The sequence below is a fragment of the Notolepis coatsorum genome (genome assembly GCF_963971535.1).
Source record: "Notolepis coatsorum genome assembly, chromosome: 9".
In the NCBI taxonomy this organism is placed as follows: domain Eukaryota; kingdom Metazoa; phylum Chordata; class Actinopteri; order Aulopiformes; family Paralepididae; genus Notolepis; species Notolepis coatsorum.
Window position 1 is genome coordinate 35,476,772 of NC_140173.1, and position 14,269 is coordinate 35,491,040.

The following is a 14,269-nucleotide window of genomic DNA, read 5'->3' on the forward strand; positions in this document are numbered from 1 at the left end:
CATAGATGTATTTATGTACGCATTTGGTAAAAAGTTGTTTACACAGATTGTAATCGTATATGTACTATTGTAATACAAAATTGCCACAGATCAGGTTTGTCCTACATGTGGTGGTCAAAAGACCATAATGCAAGATTTAGTTTGATTGAGCAGTTGTTTATTAGCTAAGAGCCAGTTTTGTAAGGTATTGAAATCTGATTGAAGGGCAGTTTGGATTAGCAGTAAATGAGGTTTAGAAGTATAAACAACAGTATCATCTGCATACAGTTGAACAGAAGAATTAGAACAAATTAAAGGAAGATCATTAATAAGAATAGAGAAAAGAAGTGGATCCAGCGTCAAACCCTGGGGTACACCTCTGCTAAACCAGAATTACTTTTCTATTATGTACAGTACATAAGAGTTAAACCGTCGGTTGTGTGATAGTAAAGGGTTAACCTTCTGTCGTGTGGCAGTGAAAGGGTTAACCTTCTATGTATTGTCGCAGTGAAAGGGTTAACCGTTTGGTAGTGTGGCAGTGAAAGGGTTAAGCAAGTCAGTATTGGGTACAGGATTTGATTTGAAATCTTTATTTCGAACATGTAAATAAATACAAACAATATAAAATCAAAACAAATCATTGATCTCAAAAATTTTATGAAATAAAAAATTATAATAAAAAAATAATAAACAAAAGCTAAACATAACTTAATTTACATGTCCGAAGTAGGAAGAAGTATACACTTATTTAATCCTACCCCTTTTCCACTACTCAAATGAGTGTACTAATTTAAAACCTTACAAAACAAATATATATATATGCAAAACAAAAACTGTATATGTAAAACATGAAAGAAATAAAAAAAAGAATTTAAACACCCGTGAATGTCAAATCCCTTCCTCATCCCTGTACCTCGTGAACATCATCAGGATGAAATATTATCGAAACTATCACGTATAAAGTCAGAGCAGATAGAAGAAAAGTGATGACCAAACAAGACATTTAATTTATCTGTCAGGGTGAGTGAAGTAAAGTTTGACATGTTGGGGTGATTCCAGTGGGTTCCTTAATTAGTTGTGTAATGTTTAGATTTTCAGATTCAAATGTATTGTCATCATCATACAGCACAAGTACAGTACAACAACAAAAAAGTTGTCTAACCATCTAACCAGAGTGCAAATGTAACAGTAAAGTGCAATAGTAACATACAACGTACAAGTGATTAAATGTGATATAGATAACAAGCTACTGGTAATATATGCTAAACTGATGTATGCATACTATATAATTGTGCTATAATACAGGTATAAAAGGTATAACAGGTGGAACAGGTACTATGGTAGTAAGACATATTGGAAAGTGGTATAACTATTAAGAGTACTGTAGGTATGAGATTATAATAATATACAGGTATGTGAACGGGGATATATGCACATACTGTATATCCAACAGGCCATGTGCCGGGTAGCCTTCGGGAGAGGTGTTAGTTGGACAATGCCTAGGCTAACCGGCACTGTCCACTTCCATTCATTGTGCTAAGCTAGGCTAACGTGCAGCCAGATAGCTTTCTACTGAACGCACAGAGAGGAAACTGGTATCTATCTTCTTGTCTCTCTCTGGAGAAGACAGTAAGCTAATTTACCAACATGTTGGCATGTTCCTTTAACTTAAATAAAATACATACCAGTGGAGGCAAACCAGTCGCCCAATAAATGAATCAATCAATCAATCAAATCCTTTATTTAACCAGAGATTAAAATCTCTTTTTCAAGAGCGATCTGGCCAAGCAAGGCAGCAGAAAGTTTCAACATATAAAAGAACATCACAATAAAATACAGATAAAACATTCACAGCAAGCTCCAATTTTCAAGTTATCAAACAGGCAAATGACCATACACAGTTGCACTGTCCGAGGGAACTGAGTTCGTAGGATTTTAAAATGGCTTTGAATTCTCCGAGGGTGACCAGTCCTGGTAATTTTAGGTCCTCCTGTATCTTGTTCCAGGATGAAGGAGCAGCATATTTAAAAGCCCTTTTTCCCAATTCAGTTCTCATATGGGGAACTCAGTGTTAGAGCAGCTTGAGAACGAAGGGCATATTTGTATTGCTTTGTGCACAGAAGCACACTTATGTACGAGGGAACCAGTTTAAGCAGAGCTTTGTGCACAAGAGAGAGCTATCGAGAAAATAGCTGTATTTGTAGAGATGGGTAACTTGCAATGGCATATAGGGTGCAATGGTGCACTCGATTTCCACATCCCGTGACAAAGCGTAAGGCAGAATGGTACACAGTATCCAGCTTTCTAAGGTTCTGATCAAGTGCATACATGTAGAGCAAGTCACCATAATCAAATAGTGGTAAGAAGGTGGTCGAGATCAGGTGACTTCTCACTTTAAGTGAAAAACAGGACCTCTTTCTGAAAAAGAAGCAGAGTTTAAGCTTCAGCTTTGACACAAGTTTAGTTGTGAATACATTTAGAATAAATAAACTAAAACAAACAGTGTATGAACACAGTTACATTGGTAGAAAAGTACCTCAAGATGGGTAGAAAAATCGATAAAAACTATGAAACCATCAGCTGATCAGAGTTCTGACAACAAACACCAAAACTATGATATTAAAAGTGGATCAGCTTGGTACAGTACATACTATAATTTATCATATGAATCTATATATATAATATGTATATCCGCTTATGAAGGTAGATAAACAAGTTTGCAAATTTGAATGTGTTAAACTGAGTTTATGTGGGTTTATCCTCCACAACATCCCTGAATGGTAATATACATGTGTTTAAATGTGTTAAACTGATTTATCCTGACTATGTCAGACACTCTAAAACTGTTGAGTCCTCTTTCAGTGTTTGATGTCAGGAATGGAGATTCATACAATAATCATAATTGGTCAAATACATTGACTCACCATTTATAAACAGTGTCAGTGTCTGATATTGTGTTTTGCTGTGGATAAAATGCTATAGAAGCTGTCAACAACATTATTCTGTGAAAGGACTCATTCATTATTAAACTGTTGTGTGTGTGGGTGTAGCTTTGAAGACAATAGATCCTACCAGCCTTTATTAATAAATGATGTCTGCTAATACCATGCATTCTAACCAGTCTTTATTAATGAATGATGTCATTGTCTGCTAATACCATGCAATTCTTCTAACCAGTCTTTATTAATAAATGATGTCTGCTAATACCATGCATTTCTAACCAGTCTTTATTAATGAATGATGTCTGCTAATACCATGCATTCTAACCAGTCTTTATTAATGAATGATGTCTGCTAATACCATGCATTCTAACCAGTCTTTATTAATGAATGATGTCTGCTAGTACCATGCATTCTAACCAGCCTTTATTAATGAATGATGTCTGCTAGTACGGTGCTGTCATGGTGCCGACTAACCGTGATGATGTCATGATGATGTCATGATGATGTCATGATGCCGACTAACCACCGTGATGATGATCTTTTCTTTGGTTAGCTGAAGAAGCACCGCAAACACAAACGCAAACATCTTCTTGAGAAGAAATATGAAAAGTATGAAGACATCATTAAAGGTAGGCCTTTATTTACTAATTTGTGTGTACAGTAGCTTCCATACTGTATACATACAGTTATATTCCTTATTTAGAGTGTACAGTAGTCTACATACAGCTACATTCCTTAGAGACAGTAAGGGCTAGATCAGTGGCGTCATTTCAGTAAAAGCCAAGGTATGGCAAGGAGGGAGGGTGGGTGGGTGAAGGGGGGGTTTCCCCCCCTTGGTGGATTTTTTTTGTCAAATCAGTTGTGCAATAGTCACTTTTGGTGAGTTGTTTCTATACGATTCACTTATATGACATTTGGGTATAACACACAAAAGCATTTAGTATATAAATGTGTCAACAGACTAAAGCAGGGAACCACAATATTTTGCATACAAATTATGCTGAGCAGAATGTAATATCATATCATAAAATCAAAATATTATTTCTCTTGCAATTCAGCCAATTTTCCTTAGGTACGGTTTTGAGGTGTGTGTTCAACAGAATGTAGTATCAAAAACACGTTCACAATAAGTATGGGTTACTGAATGCTGAACTGCACTGTTATAATCACTAAGCCATTGTAAGACCTTGTATATGTCCCTGTATCACTTGTCTCTGCTGCCCTTTGACTAAAAAACTTCCATATGTCCATTTTCCTTTTTTTTGGCGGCATATTTGAGTTAGTCACCTAGTAAAAGTCACCTAGTAAAAGTCACCTAGTAAAAGTGAGATAATTGACAATATCAAAACATGCTAGGGCTGTACCGAATAGTTCGAAGCTTCGAAGCCTGGTTCATAATGTTGACATTCGAATTCTAAATCAACATTCGGATTTTTTATTAAAAAAAGTTTTATTTTAATTTTTTTATAATGATTAATTTGCCATGGTATGGCGAGTGCCATACCTTGCCATACCAAAATGACGCCCCTGGGCTAGATCCACGCGTTACTCCTCGCCACTGAGAGATCGAGCTGCGCAGGTGAAAAGATGCGACTGCTGTTACCTCAAGTACCGGAGGGGACTTGTGCTATGTATGACTTAGTCCACATTGCAGCCGGCTTGTGGGAGGCAAGAAACAGCGTTCGTGACAGGGGAGGGTTGAATTGGATGATACAAAATTGGGATGGGATAAAATATAGAAAAATGGGAGAAAAAGTGGATCAAAAAGAAAAGTGTCTTGCTCAAGGACACTTCCACACACTGCCCGGGAGGAGCTGGAATCGAACCGGCAACCTCCGGATTACCAGATGACTGCTCTACCTCCCATGTACACATGTACACACACATGTCAAAAAGACTGGTACAGTCGTTGCTCAAGGGAAGTGATGGTTGTTACTGCCGCACTACCAAAACGGTTAACCCTTTCACTGCGACAATACACAACAGACGGCGACCGTCGGTTGTGTGATAGTAAAGGGTTAACCTTCTGTCGTGTGGCAGTGAAAGGGTTAAGGGAGGATTTTAATCATCAACCCTCTGGTCACTAGACCTGCTTCTCCAACCTGACATGACAAAGCACTGCATTTAACCACGTGCCTGTGTTGTAGACGTTTACTTTCAGATCATAGATAGGATCACTGGCGATGACGGTGATGAAGAGGATGATGAAGAGGATGGTAACTCAGACTGGGTGTCTCAACTCCAGGAACCGGAAGGTGAGACGTTTAACCCTTTCACTACCACACTACATAAGGTTAACCCTTTCACTGCCACACTACAGAAGGTTAACCATTTCACTGCCACACGACAAAGGGTTAACCCTTTCACTACCACACTACAGAAGGTTAACCCTTTCACTACCACACTACAGAAGGTAAAAAAGAAAAACACTGGCTGACCTGGCTGGTCTCACCAGACCATTTGAGGCTAGAGCAGTGAAAGTGAACATGATTACACTCCACAACATGATTAATAAATAGAAATATCACACATTATCTCATTGTCAATATCTCTCAAGGAGTTATAGAAAAAGTATTTTTTTATGTATTTGTTGAATTTCTTATTTCTTATCTATCTATCTATCTATCTATCTATCTATCTATCTATCTATCTATCTATCTATCTATCTATCTATCTATCTATCTATCTATCTATCTATCTATCTATCTATCTATCTATCTATCTATCTATCTATCTATCTATCTATCTATCTATCTATCTATCTATCTATCTATCTATCTATCTATCTATCTATCTATCTATCTATCTATCTATCTAGCTCATACATCTTCACAGTTTCACACTATTAAAGTGTAAAATGTAAAACGTATTGATTTATTGATATTGATATTGATATTGTAGGTCGCTGCAACCCAAACCCTTGCCTCAATGGTGGAGTGTGTGAGCAGAGAGGGTCAAACTTCATATGTGACTGTCCCAAACACTTCAAGGGCCAGAAGTGCCAAAGAGGTCTGTCTATTCTATTATAGAACTGATTAAATGTTACATGTCAACATCAAAAACTGTATTCTTACTCTAAAATGATTGCTGGTGTTGAAACAAAACTCAGTTTTTCTTTTCCTTTAAAAAAAAATAAAAAAGGTTATTAGAACACACAGGAATGACACGTCCCCACCATCTTCCCCACAGTCAGATAAGAACATTGATGTCAGTTGCATCCCTGTGTGTCCAGTAGCCCTAGAGAGAGGTCCATGTGCATGCTAGCCTAGCTTAGCACGAGGACTGGACCTGGACATGGTAGGGAGCAGCTAGCCTAGCTTAGCACGAGGACTGGACCTGGACATGGTAGGGAGCAGCTAGCCTAGCTTAGCACGAGGACTGGACCTGGACATGGTAGGGAGCAGCTAGCCTAGCTTAGCACGAGGACTGGACCTGGACATGGTAGGGAACAGCTAGCCTAGCTTAGCACGAGGACTGGACCTGGACATGGTAGGGAGCAGCTAGCCTAGCTTAGCACGAGGACTGGACCTGGACATGGTAGGGAGCAGCTAGCCTAGCTTAGCACGAGGACTGGACCTGGACATGGTAGGGAGCAGCTAGCCTAGCTTAGCACGAGGACTGGACCTGGACATGGTAGGGAGCAGCTAGCCTAGCTTAGCACGAGGACTGGACCTGGACATGGTAGGGAGCAGCTAGCCTAGCTTAGCACGAGGACTGGACGTGGTAGGGAGCAGCTAGCCTAGCTTAGCACGAGGACTGGACGTGGTAGGGAGCAGCTAGCCTAGCTTAGCACGAGGACTGGACGTGGTAGGGAGCAGCTAGCCTAGCTTAGCACGAGGACTGGACCTGGACATGGTAGGGAGCAGCTAGCCTAGCTTAGCACGAGGACTGGACCTGGACATGGTAGGGAGCAGCTAGCCTAGCTTAGCACGATGACTGGACGTGGTAGGGAGCAGCTAGCCTAGCTTAGCACGAGGACTGGACGTGGTAGGGAGCAGCTAGCCTAGCTTAGCACAAGGACTGGACGTGGTAGGGAGCAGCTAGCCTAGCTTAGCACAAGGACTGGATGTGGTAGGGAGCAGCTAGCCTAGCTTAGCACAAGGACTGGACGTGGTAGGGAGCAGCTAGCCTAGCTTAGCACAAGGACTGGACGTGGTAGGGAGCAGCTAGCTTAGCACAAGGACTGGACGTGGTAGGGAGCAGCTAGCCTAGCTTAGCACGAGGACTGGACCTGGACATGGTAGGGAGCAGCTAGCCTAGCTTAGCACGAGGACTGGACGTGGTAGGGAGCAGCTAGCCTAGCTTAGCACGAGGACTGGACGTGGTAGGGAGCAGCTAGCCTAGCTTAGCACGAGGACTGGACCTGGACATGGTAGGGAGCAGCTAGCCTAGCTTAGCACGAGGACTGGACCTGGACATGGTAGGGAGCAGCTAGCCTAGCTTAGCACGATGAATGGACGTGGTAGGGAGCAGCTAGCCTAGCTTAGCACGAGGACTGGACGTGGTAGGGAGCAGCTAGCCTAGCTTAGCACAAGGACTGGACGTGGTAGGGAGCAGCTAGCCTAGCTTAGCACAAGGACTGGATGTGGTAGGGAGCAGCTAGCCTAGCTTAGCACAAGGACTGGACGTGGTAGGGAGCAGCTAGCCTAGCTTAGCACAAGGACTGGACGTGGTAGGGAGCAGCTAGCTTAGCACAAGGACTGGACGTGGTAGGGAGCAGCTAGCCTAGCTTAGCACAAGGACTGGAAGTGGTAGGGAGCAGCTAGCCTAGCTCCAGCAAAAGTGAAGAAATACAACTTCCAAAAACTCCAAAACTTCAATGAATCCTCTTGTCTGGGGAAGATGGCAAATAAGTGTATTTCCCAAAATGTTGGCGTGTTCTTCAAATGTCCCATATTATACTCCTTTTCAACAAGTTAAGGTTCAACAAGTTAAAACATGTCTTTGATGTTTCTTTTGCGGAAAATACCACTCAGATTATGCATTCTAACATGTCTCTATACCCCTCTGTTTAAGTCCTGTTCTCAACAGGCTGTTTCTGCAAATCAGTCAAACTAAATTCAAATCAAACTGTCAAACTAGATGTTACAAAGGGTCAGATTAAACCGAATATATATATTTATTGCTTGAGATATATTGTATAGTATTTGTATATCGTCTGATATCCCTTGTATATTCTTTGTACATATACACGGAATATCCCTTTACCTAGTACAGGCCAGACCATAATATTCGTTCTCCTATTGGACAGCGACCCCCTAGGCGCCAACGACCATACCCCCAAGGGCGAGTTCAAAGCCACCGCCAAGGCTTGTCTCAACATGTCCAGGTTTGCGCAGTAATACGAGACAGAACTGAGGTTGGCACTAGATTATTCATCTTACGTATAAATACGTCGCAGGTGGATACAGCAGTAGTCTTGTCTTATCCTAAAACGTTCGTTCAACGTATCGTTCGTTCCTTAGTTAGTTACCCTCAAACGTTAAAGCCTTCACCACGAGTCAACGACCAAGTGAAGTGAGCAACTTTGCGTCTAAATAGAGCACTTATAACCGCGTGCGAATAGGATAGTAAAAGTGTCAGAGCTTAGTGAAATAACGTCAAGTTCGACCTAGTTAATGTGAAGTACCGTGCACAGGAGAATCTACACCGGTGAATGCAGAGCCTTTTCCGGCTGGATTATTGATTTGGTACCGTGGTTGCTGGAGCAGAGAACCGTCTACCCCGCTGCTGTGTGGGATTTACCCGTGAGGAGCATCACTCGAGCCCGTCTCTAGGAAGAGGCTGGCTGGCTTCCATCTATGCTGTCGCGCATACTTGGATTATAGCTGCTGCTTTGTCTGCCGATCGAGGGGAGTATATGTACCGACTCCCGTAGCTGGAGCTTATTGATTCCTCGTTGATCCAGACTTTTGCATTCGAACATTCCTCTCCCCTGCTGGCTTACAACCGGAGGGAATCTCCAGCTGACCTACGAGTGTTCCTTATATAATTCTTATGCTACAGGTGGTATTAATTATCCCCATCGTAATATGCTCATGGACTTACGCTCTTGACCTATTCATGCACATTCTTCGCCTTACAAGCGCAACTCTCATTCTTAATAAATAATGTAAGATAATCTTGGTGCTCTTCTAATAAATATTATAAACAGTACTTTCTTGTTAAGCCGTGTTATTGTGTGGGTGTTCATCACATATACCTGTGTACTGTATGGCCAGTAGTAATGTACATAACTCAGTAGTGGTTTAATGATACCATACTTATCAATACAGTCAGGGAATTGTACCCCTCAGTTACAATTGGTCCTTCGAGCCGAAGAGTATCAGTGTAATATTTAATATAATATTAATATTGACATGGCCAGCGGTGAACACTCCACAAACGGTTCTCCTAAGCTAGATCGCCCGCAGCGCAGACGGCAGCCACCTTCTTACCTAGAGGACTACGCTGCCAGTCTACTACCTAGCTTTATACAGACGTTAACTGCGGATAAAATAAATAAAGCGGATAGTCAAAGCATGTCAAAACCTACCGACCAGGCGACCCTGCCAGTAGAGACCCCAGTGGGTTCTAACGAAACTGACCAAGCCCACGGGGGGGACCAGGAGGGACATGACATGACTATACCCCCCGACAACGTCAACGGGACGGTCCCCGGAGAGCTCCAGGATAAAGAAAGCGCTCCAGGGACAGAACCCGACCCACTACCAGAAGAGAAGCGCGCCCAGGAGACGGACCTCGAGGCGCGCCCAGAGAACAGATCTCCAACGAGCACTGCCAGAAGCCGATCACCTCCATCAGTGTCTTCCCCCAGCGAAGCGGACAAGATGCTGGCGCAGGCATTCATCGCCACCCTGGCAGCCTCCACAGAACGCGATCGACTTCAAGCGCAACAACTAAGTGAGCGCGAACATTCTACCATGGAAAGAGAACGCCTCCAGGCTCAACAGACGAGCGAGCGCGAACACGCTGCAATTGAGCGAGAGTGCTTCCAGGCGCAACAAAGGAGTGAAGACGACCGCATAAGACTGGAGACCAGACGCCTTCAGACGGAAGAGAACATTGAAAGAAGCCGCGCCGATGCGCAGCACGCCGCCGCCAATGCACAGCGCGACGCCGCCAATGCACAGCTCCACGCCGCCCATGCCAGCGCCAATGCACAGCGCGACGCCGGCCATGCCCAGCGCGAGGCAGAGCGCGACCGGCTGCAGGCGCAGATGGTAGAACAATTGATCGCCATGGCGACACCCCCTCTCTCCGCACGGAGCTCCCGGAGATCATCACGACAAGGGTCTAGGGCACATTCCCCTACCCGACCAAGCGACCCGGGACCCCGCCAACAGGAGGATCCTGTCCACGTCGCCGAACCCCCTCCCCGGCCGGTCCATACGAGACCCAGCAACCGGGAAGAACCGGCCTACGTCGCCGAGAGACTGAACAGAAGACTCCAGGACCTAGCAGAGGAAGGGAAGAGGAAGAGGAGGAATGTCAAGCCGACCAGCAGCAACGTACTCTGGACCAGGAGGCCCAGTACAGCCCCGACCAGCAGCAACGTACTCTGGACCAGGAGGCCCAGTACAGCCCCGACGTCAGCCCCGAGGCCCTGCGTTACAGACCCCCGACTCAACTCAAGGGTGAGTTTGACGCACCGCCAGCCCCGAGGAACAGCACCTGGGTACCCGGGCCTTGGTACCCACCGAGTACCAGCCCACGACGACACGTACGGGGAGACTCGCCCAGGAGACCTCTCCCCCAACGCTCACCGATGTGCCAGCCATCCATGGCATCGTACCTTGGCACACCGACGTTCCCGGATTTTACACGCGAGGACAGAGCACAGTACACGGAGCTACGGATGTGCTTAGAGACTATGATGTCCGACGTCCCAGACGAGACGTACAAATATGCTATCCTCCTCAAGCACCTGAAGGTGCCCAGAGCGCATAATATAGCGCTGGCATATTCCAACTCAAGTACCCCATACACCGCGGCTCTAGTAGCCCTCGACCAACGTTATGGACGCATATGGGACTACGTGATACAGGAAATAAGAGATATCGACCGCCTCCCCCCAGCCAGAGACAACAGAGCATTGGATGACCTCTCTATCAAGGTACAGTCCCTGGTAGGGATGCTGGGGTCCCAAAAGGAAAAGGGGATATACGAACTGTACGCTAACTCTAATGTAGAAAGGATATTAGAGAAGCTCCCTCCCGCCCGACAAGAGCGTTTTCGGCGGCAGAGAGACCACCGCGACCCCAACGGCCTAGAGGCATCCCTCCTAGACTTATCTGATTTCCTCGCCAGGGAGGTCAGCAGCCTACGACTGGACACGTTCGTGTGGAGTGGACCAAGCCCAAGAGATGGACCTCGGGGATCAAATGATAACCGCCGGTCGGTGACCGTTATGCACCAAGCCGAATCAGTACCGCAGCACAAGAACCACAACACCCCCTCGACGAAAGAGGAGTGGAAGATTGAATGCCAGTACTGTGAAGGGGAACATCAGCTGTATCAATGCGACAAGTTCAAGAAGCTGACCACGGACGAGGTGAGTCAGTGGATCAAAGACCACCGCCGCTGCTTCCGCTGCGCGCGCAGCCATATGGCAGCTGAGTGCCGCTTGAAGAAGAAGTGCAGCAGGTGCGGCGGCGCCCACTTGGAGGTCCTGCATGACATCAACAGGCGTCCGCCAGGACAACAAAGTGGGCCTGTCACGGTAATGTACCAAGCCGAGGCGGTGGCACCAGTACCGAAGAGCCACCAGACCGCCCCCTACTGTACCTACTGCGACGGCGGACACTGGCTGGCACAGTGCGCCGAATATAAGACACTGAACCCCGTCCAAGTTGACCAGTGGCATGAGGCGGCCCAGGCGGGCGCCGCTTACCGCGCAGCACTGTGCGGGGCCCACCAGAAGATCCAAGGCAACCGGCCAACAGGAGTGCTCCATATAGACCAGCATAGCGGGACCCCCCGAGTGCTCATCAAAGTGGTCAGAGTGCTCCTGAGCTACAAGGACAAGGTCCTGGACACTTACGCCGTCCTAGACGATGGGTCTGAAAAGACTCTCCTCCTCGCTTCCGCCGCAGCCCAGTTGGGCCTGCGGGGTGCCAAAGGAACAATGACCATACGTACCATCAGAAGAGACCAGAAGACCATAAAGGGTAAAAATGTCTCCTTCAAGATAGCAGCGGTGGACCAGCCCGAGAAGCAGTATAGTATTACCAACGTCTTCACTAGCCACGACATAGGCCTGTCACAGTACACCTACCCCATCCCACAGCTGATGGCGAAGTACGTGCACCTACGCAGACTACCTATACCGCTTATCGACGGCGCCACACCGACCCTGCTCATCGGCTCCGACCACGCGGACCTCATTCTCCCAATTGAGGCGGCCCACATCGGACCCAAAGGATGCCCAGTCGCGGTTCAGACCCGACTGGGGTGGACGCTCCAGGGCCCCCTCTACGGACTTGACAGTCCACCCACGCCTACACGCTGCCTGCACACAAAGGTGAGCGACACCACTCTCTCGTGCAGCCCGTTGAGAGGCTATTGACATTAGGCGAGAGGCCTGTGAGAGAACCGTGGGCACAAGAGGGAGTTCCGAACTCCACCCCCCTCAGCTGCGCTCCAGACGTAGCTGACCCCGAACCCAGCACCCCAAGCGACTCCTTGATGGGGCGGCCGGAACCGGCCCCTCCTCAGACGGGGTACAGACCAAACAAGAGGAACAGACGGAGGATGTGGAGGCGCAGCCAAGCACAGATCAAAGCAGTCTCAGGCCCGCTTCCTCCTAAGCCCCCCTCCATCCCGTCCAGCCCGTCAGAAACGGGTCAAGGACAGGGACAACTTAAAGGTGGACACAACCGTTCTGATCATAGACCAGTCACTACCCCGAGCTGCGTGGCCGGCCGGCCGTGTAAGCAAAGTGATCACTGGTGCCGACGGAAAGGTCAGAGCGGCAGAAGTGCTCGTCCAGGGACGGACATACACCCGACCCGTGGCGAGGCTGATAGAGTTGCCAAGGCTACCTGATTCCCTTGCTGACGACCATGACCCACTGACTTTGTGAATTGCCCTACTCCTCACAACGGACATTGAGTAGTGGACAAGACGGTTAATCTGTCTCTGCTTATCTAATTAGGTGCGGACTAATTAGGAGGCGGCTGTTACAAAGGGTCAGATTAAACCGAATATATATATTTATTGCTTGAGATATATTGTATAGTATTTGTATATCGTCTGATATCCCTTGTATATTCTTTGTACATATACACGGAATATCCCTTTACCTAGTACAGGCCAGACCATAATATTCGTTCTCCTATTGGACAGCGACCCCCTAGGCACCAACGACCATACCCCCAAGGGCAAGTTCAAAGCCACCGCCAAGGCTTGTCTCAACATGTCCAGGTTTGCGCAGTAATACGAGACAGAACTGAGGTTGGCACTAGATTATTCATCTTACGTATAAATACGTCGCAGGTGGATACAGCAGTAGTCTTGTCTTATCCTAAAACGTTCATTCAACGTATCGTTCGTTCCTTAGTTAGTTACCCTCAAACGTTAAAGCCTTCACTACGAGTCAACGACCAAGTGAAGTGAGCAACTGTGCGTCTAAATAGAGCACTTATAACCGCGTGCAAATAGGATAGTAAAAGTGTCAGAGCTTAGTGAAATAACGTCAAGTTCGACCTAGTTAATGTGAAGTACCGTGCACAGGAGAATCTACACCGGTGAATGCAGAGCCTTTTCTGGCTGGATTATTGATTTGGTACCGTGGTTGCTGGAGCAGAGAACCGTCTACCCCGCTGCTGTGTGGGATTTACCCGTGAGGAGCATCACTCGAGCCCGTCTCTAGGAAGAGGCTGGCTGGCTTCCATCTATGCTGTCGCGCATACTTGGATTATAGCTGCTGCTTTGTCTGCCGATCGAGGGGAGTATATGTACCGACTCCCGTAGCTGGAGCTTATTGATTCCTCGTTGATCCAGACTTTTGCATTCGAACATTCCTCTCCCCTGCTGGCTTACAACCGGAGGGAACCCCCTTAGTATCTCCAGCTGACCTACGAGTGTTCCTTATATAATTCTTATGCTACAGGTGGTATTAATTATCCCCATCGTAATATGCTCATGGACTTACGCTCTTGACCTATTCATGCACATTCTTCGCCTTACAAGCGCAACTCTCATTCTTAATAAATGTAAGATAATCTTGGTGCTCTTCTAATAAATATTATAAACAGTACTTTCTTGTTAAGCCGTGTTATTGTGTGGGTGTTCATCACATATACCTGTGTACTGTATGGCCAGTAGTAATGTACATAACTCAGTAG

General features: G+C 46.2%; 1 protein-coding gene across 1 annotated transcript in view; it reads left to right on the top strand.

Annotated features, from left to right (window-relative positions):
* The window catches only part of LOC311234584 (hyaluronan-binding protein 2-like), a gene marked incomplete at both ends in the record, with an annotated part of 52,428 nt that overhangs the window by 1,837 nt on the left and 36,322 nt on the right, over nt 1-14,269 (top strand). The window contains 2 exons of the mRNA XM_084321831.1: nt 5,083-5,176; nt 5,823-5,930. Of these exons, the coding sequence (XP_084177957.1) occupies nt 5,083-5,176; nt 5,823-5,930 (202 nt within the window). The remainder of the gene's footprint in view (nt 1-5,082; nt 5,177-5,822; nt 5,931-14,269) is intronic.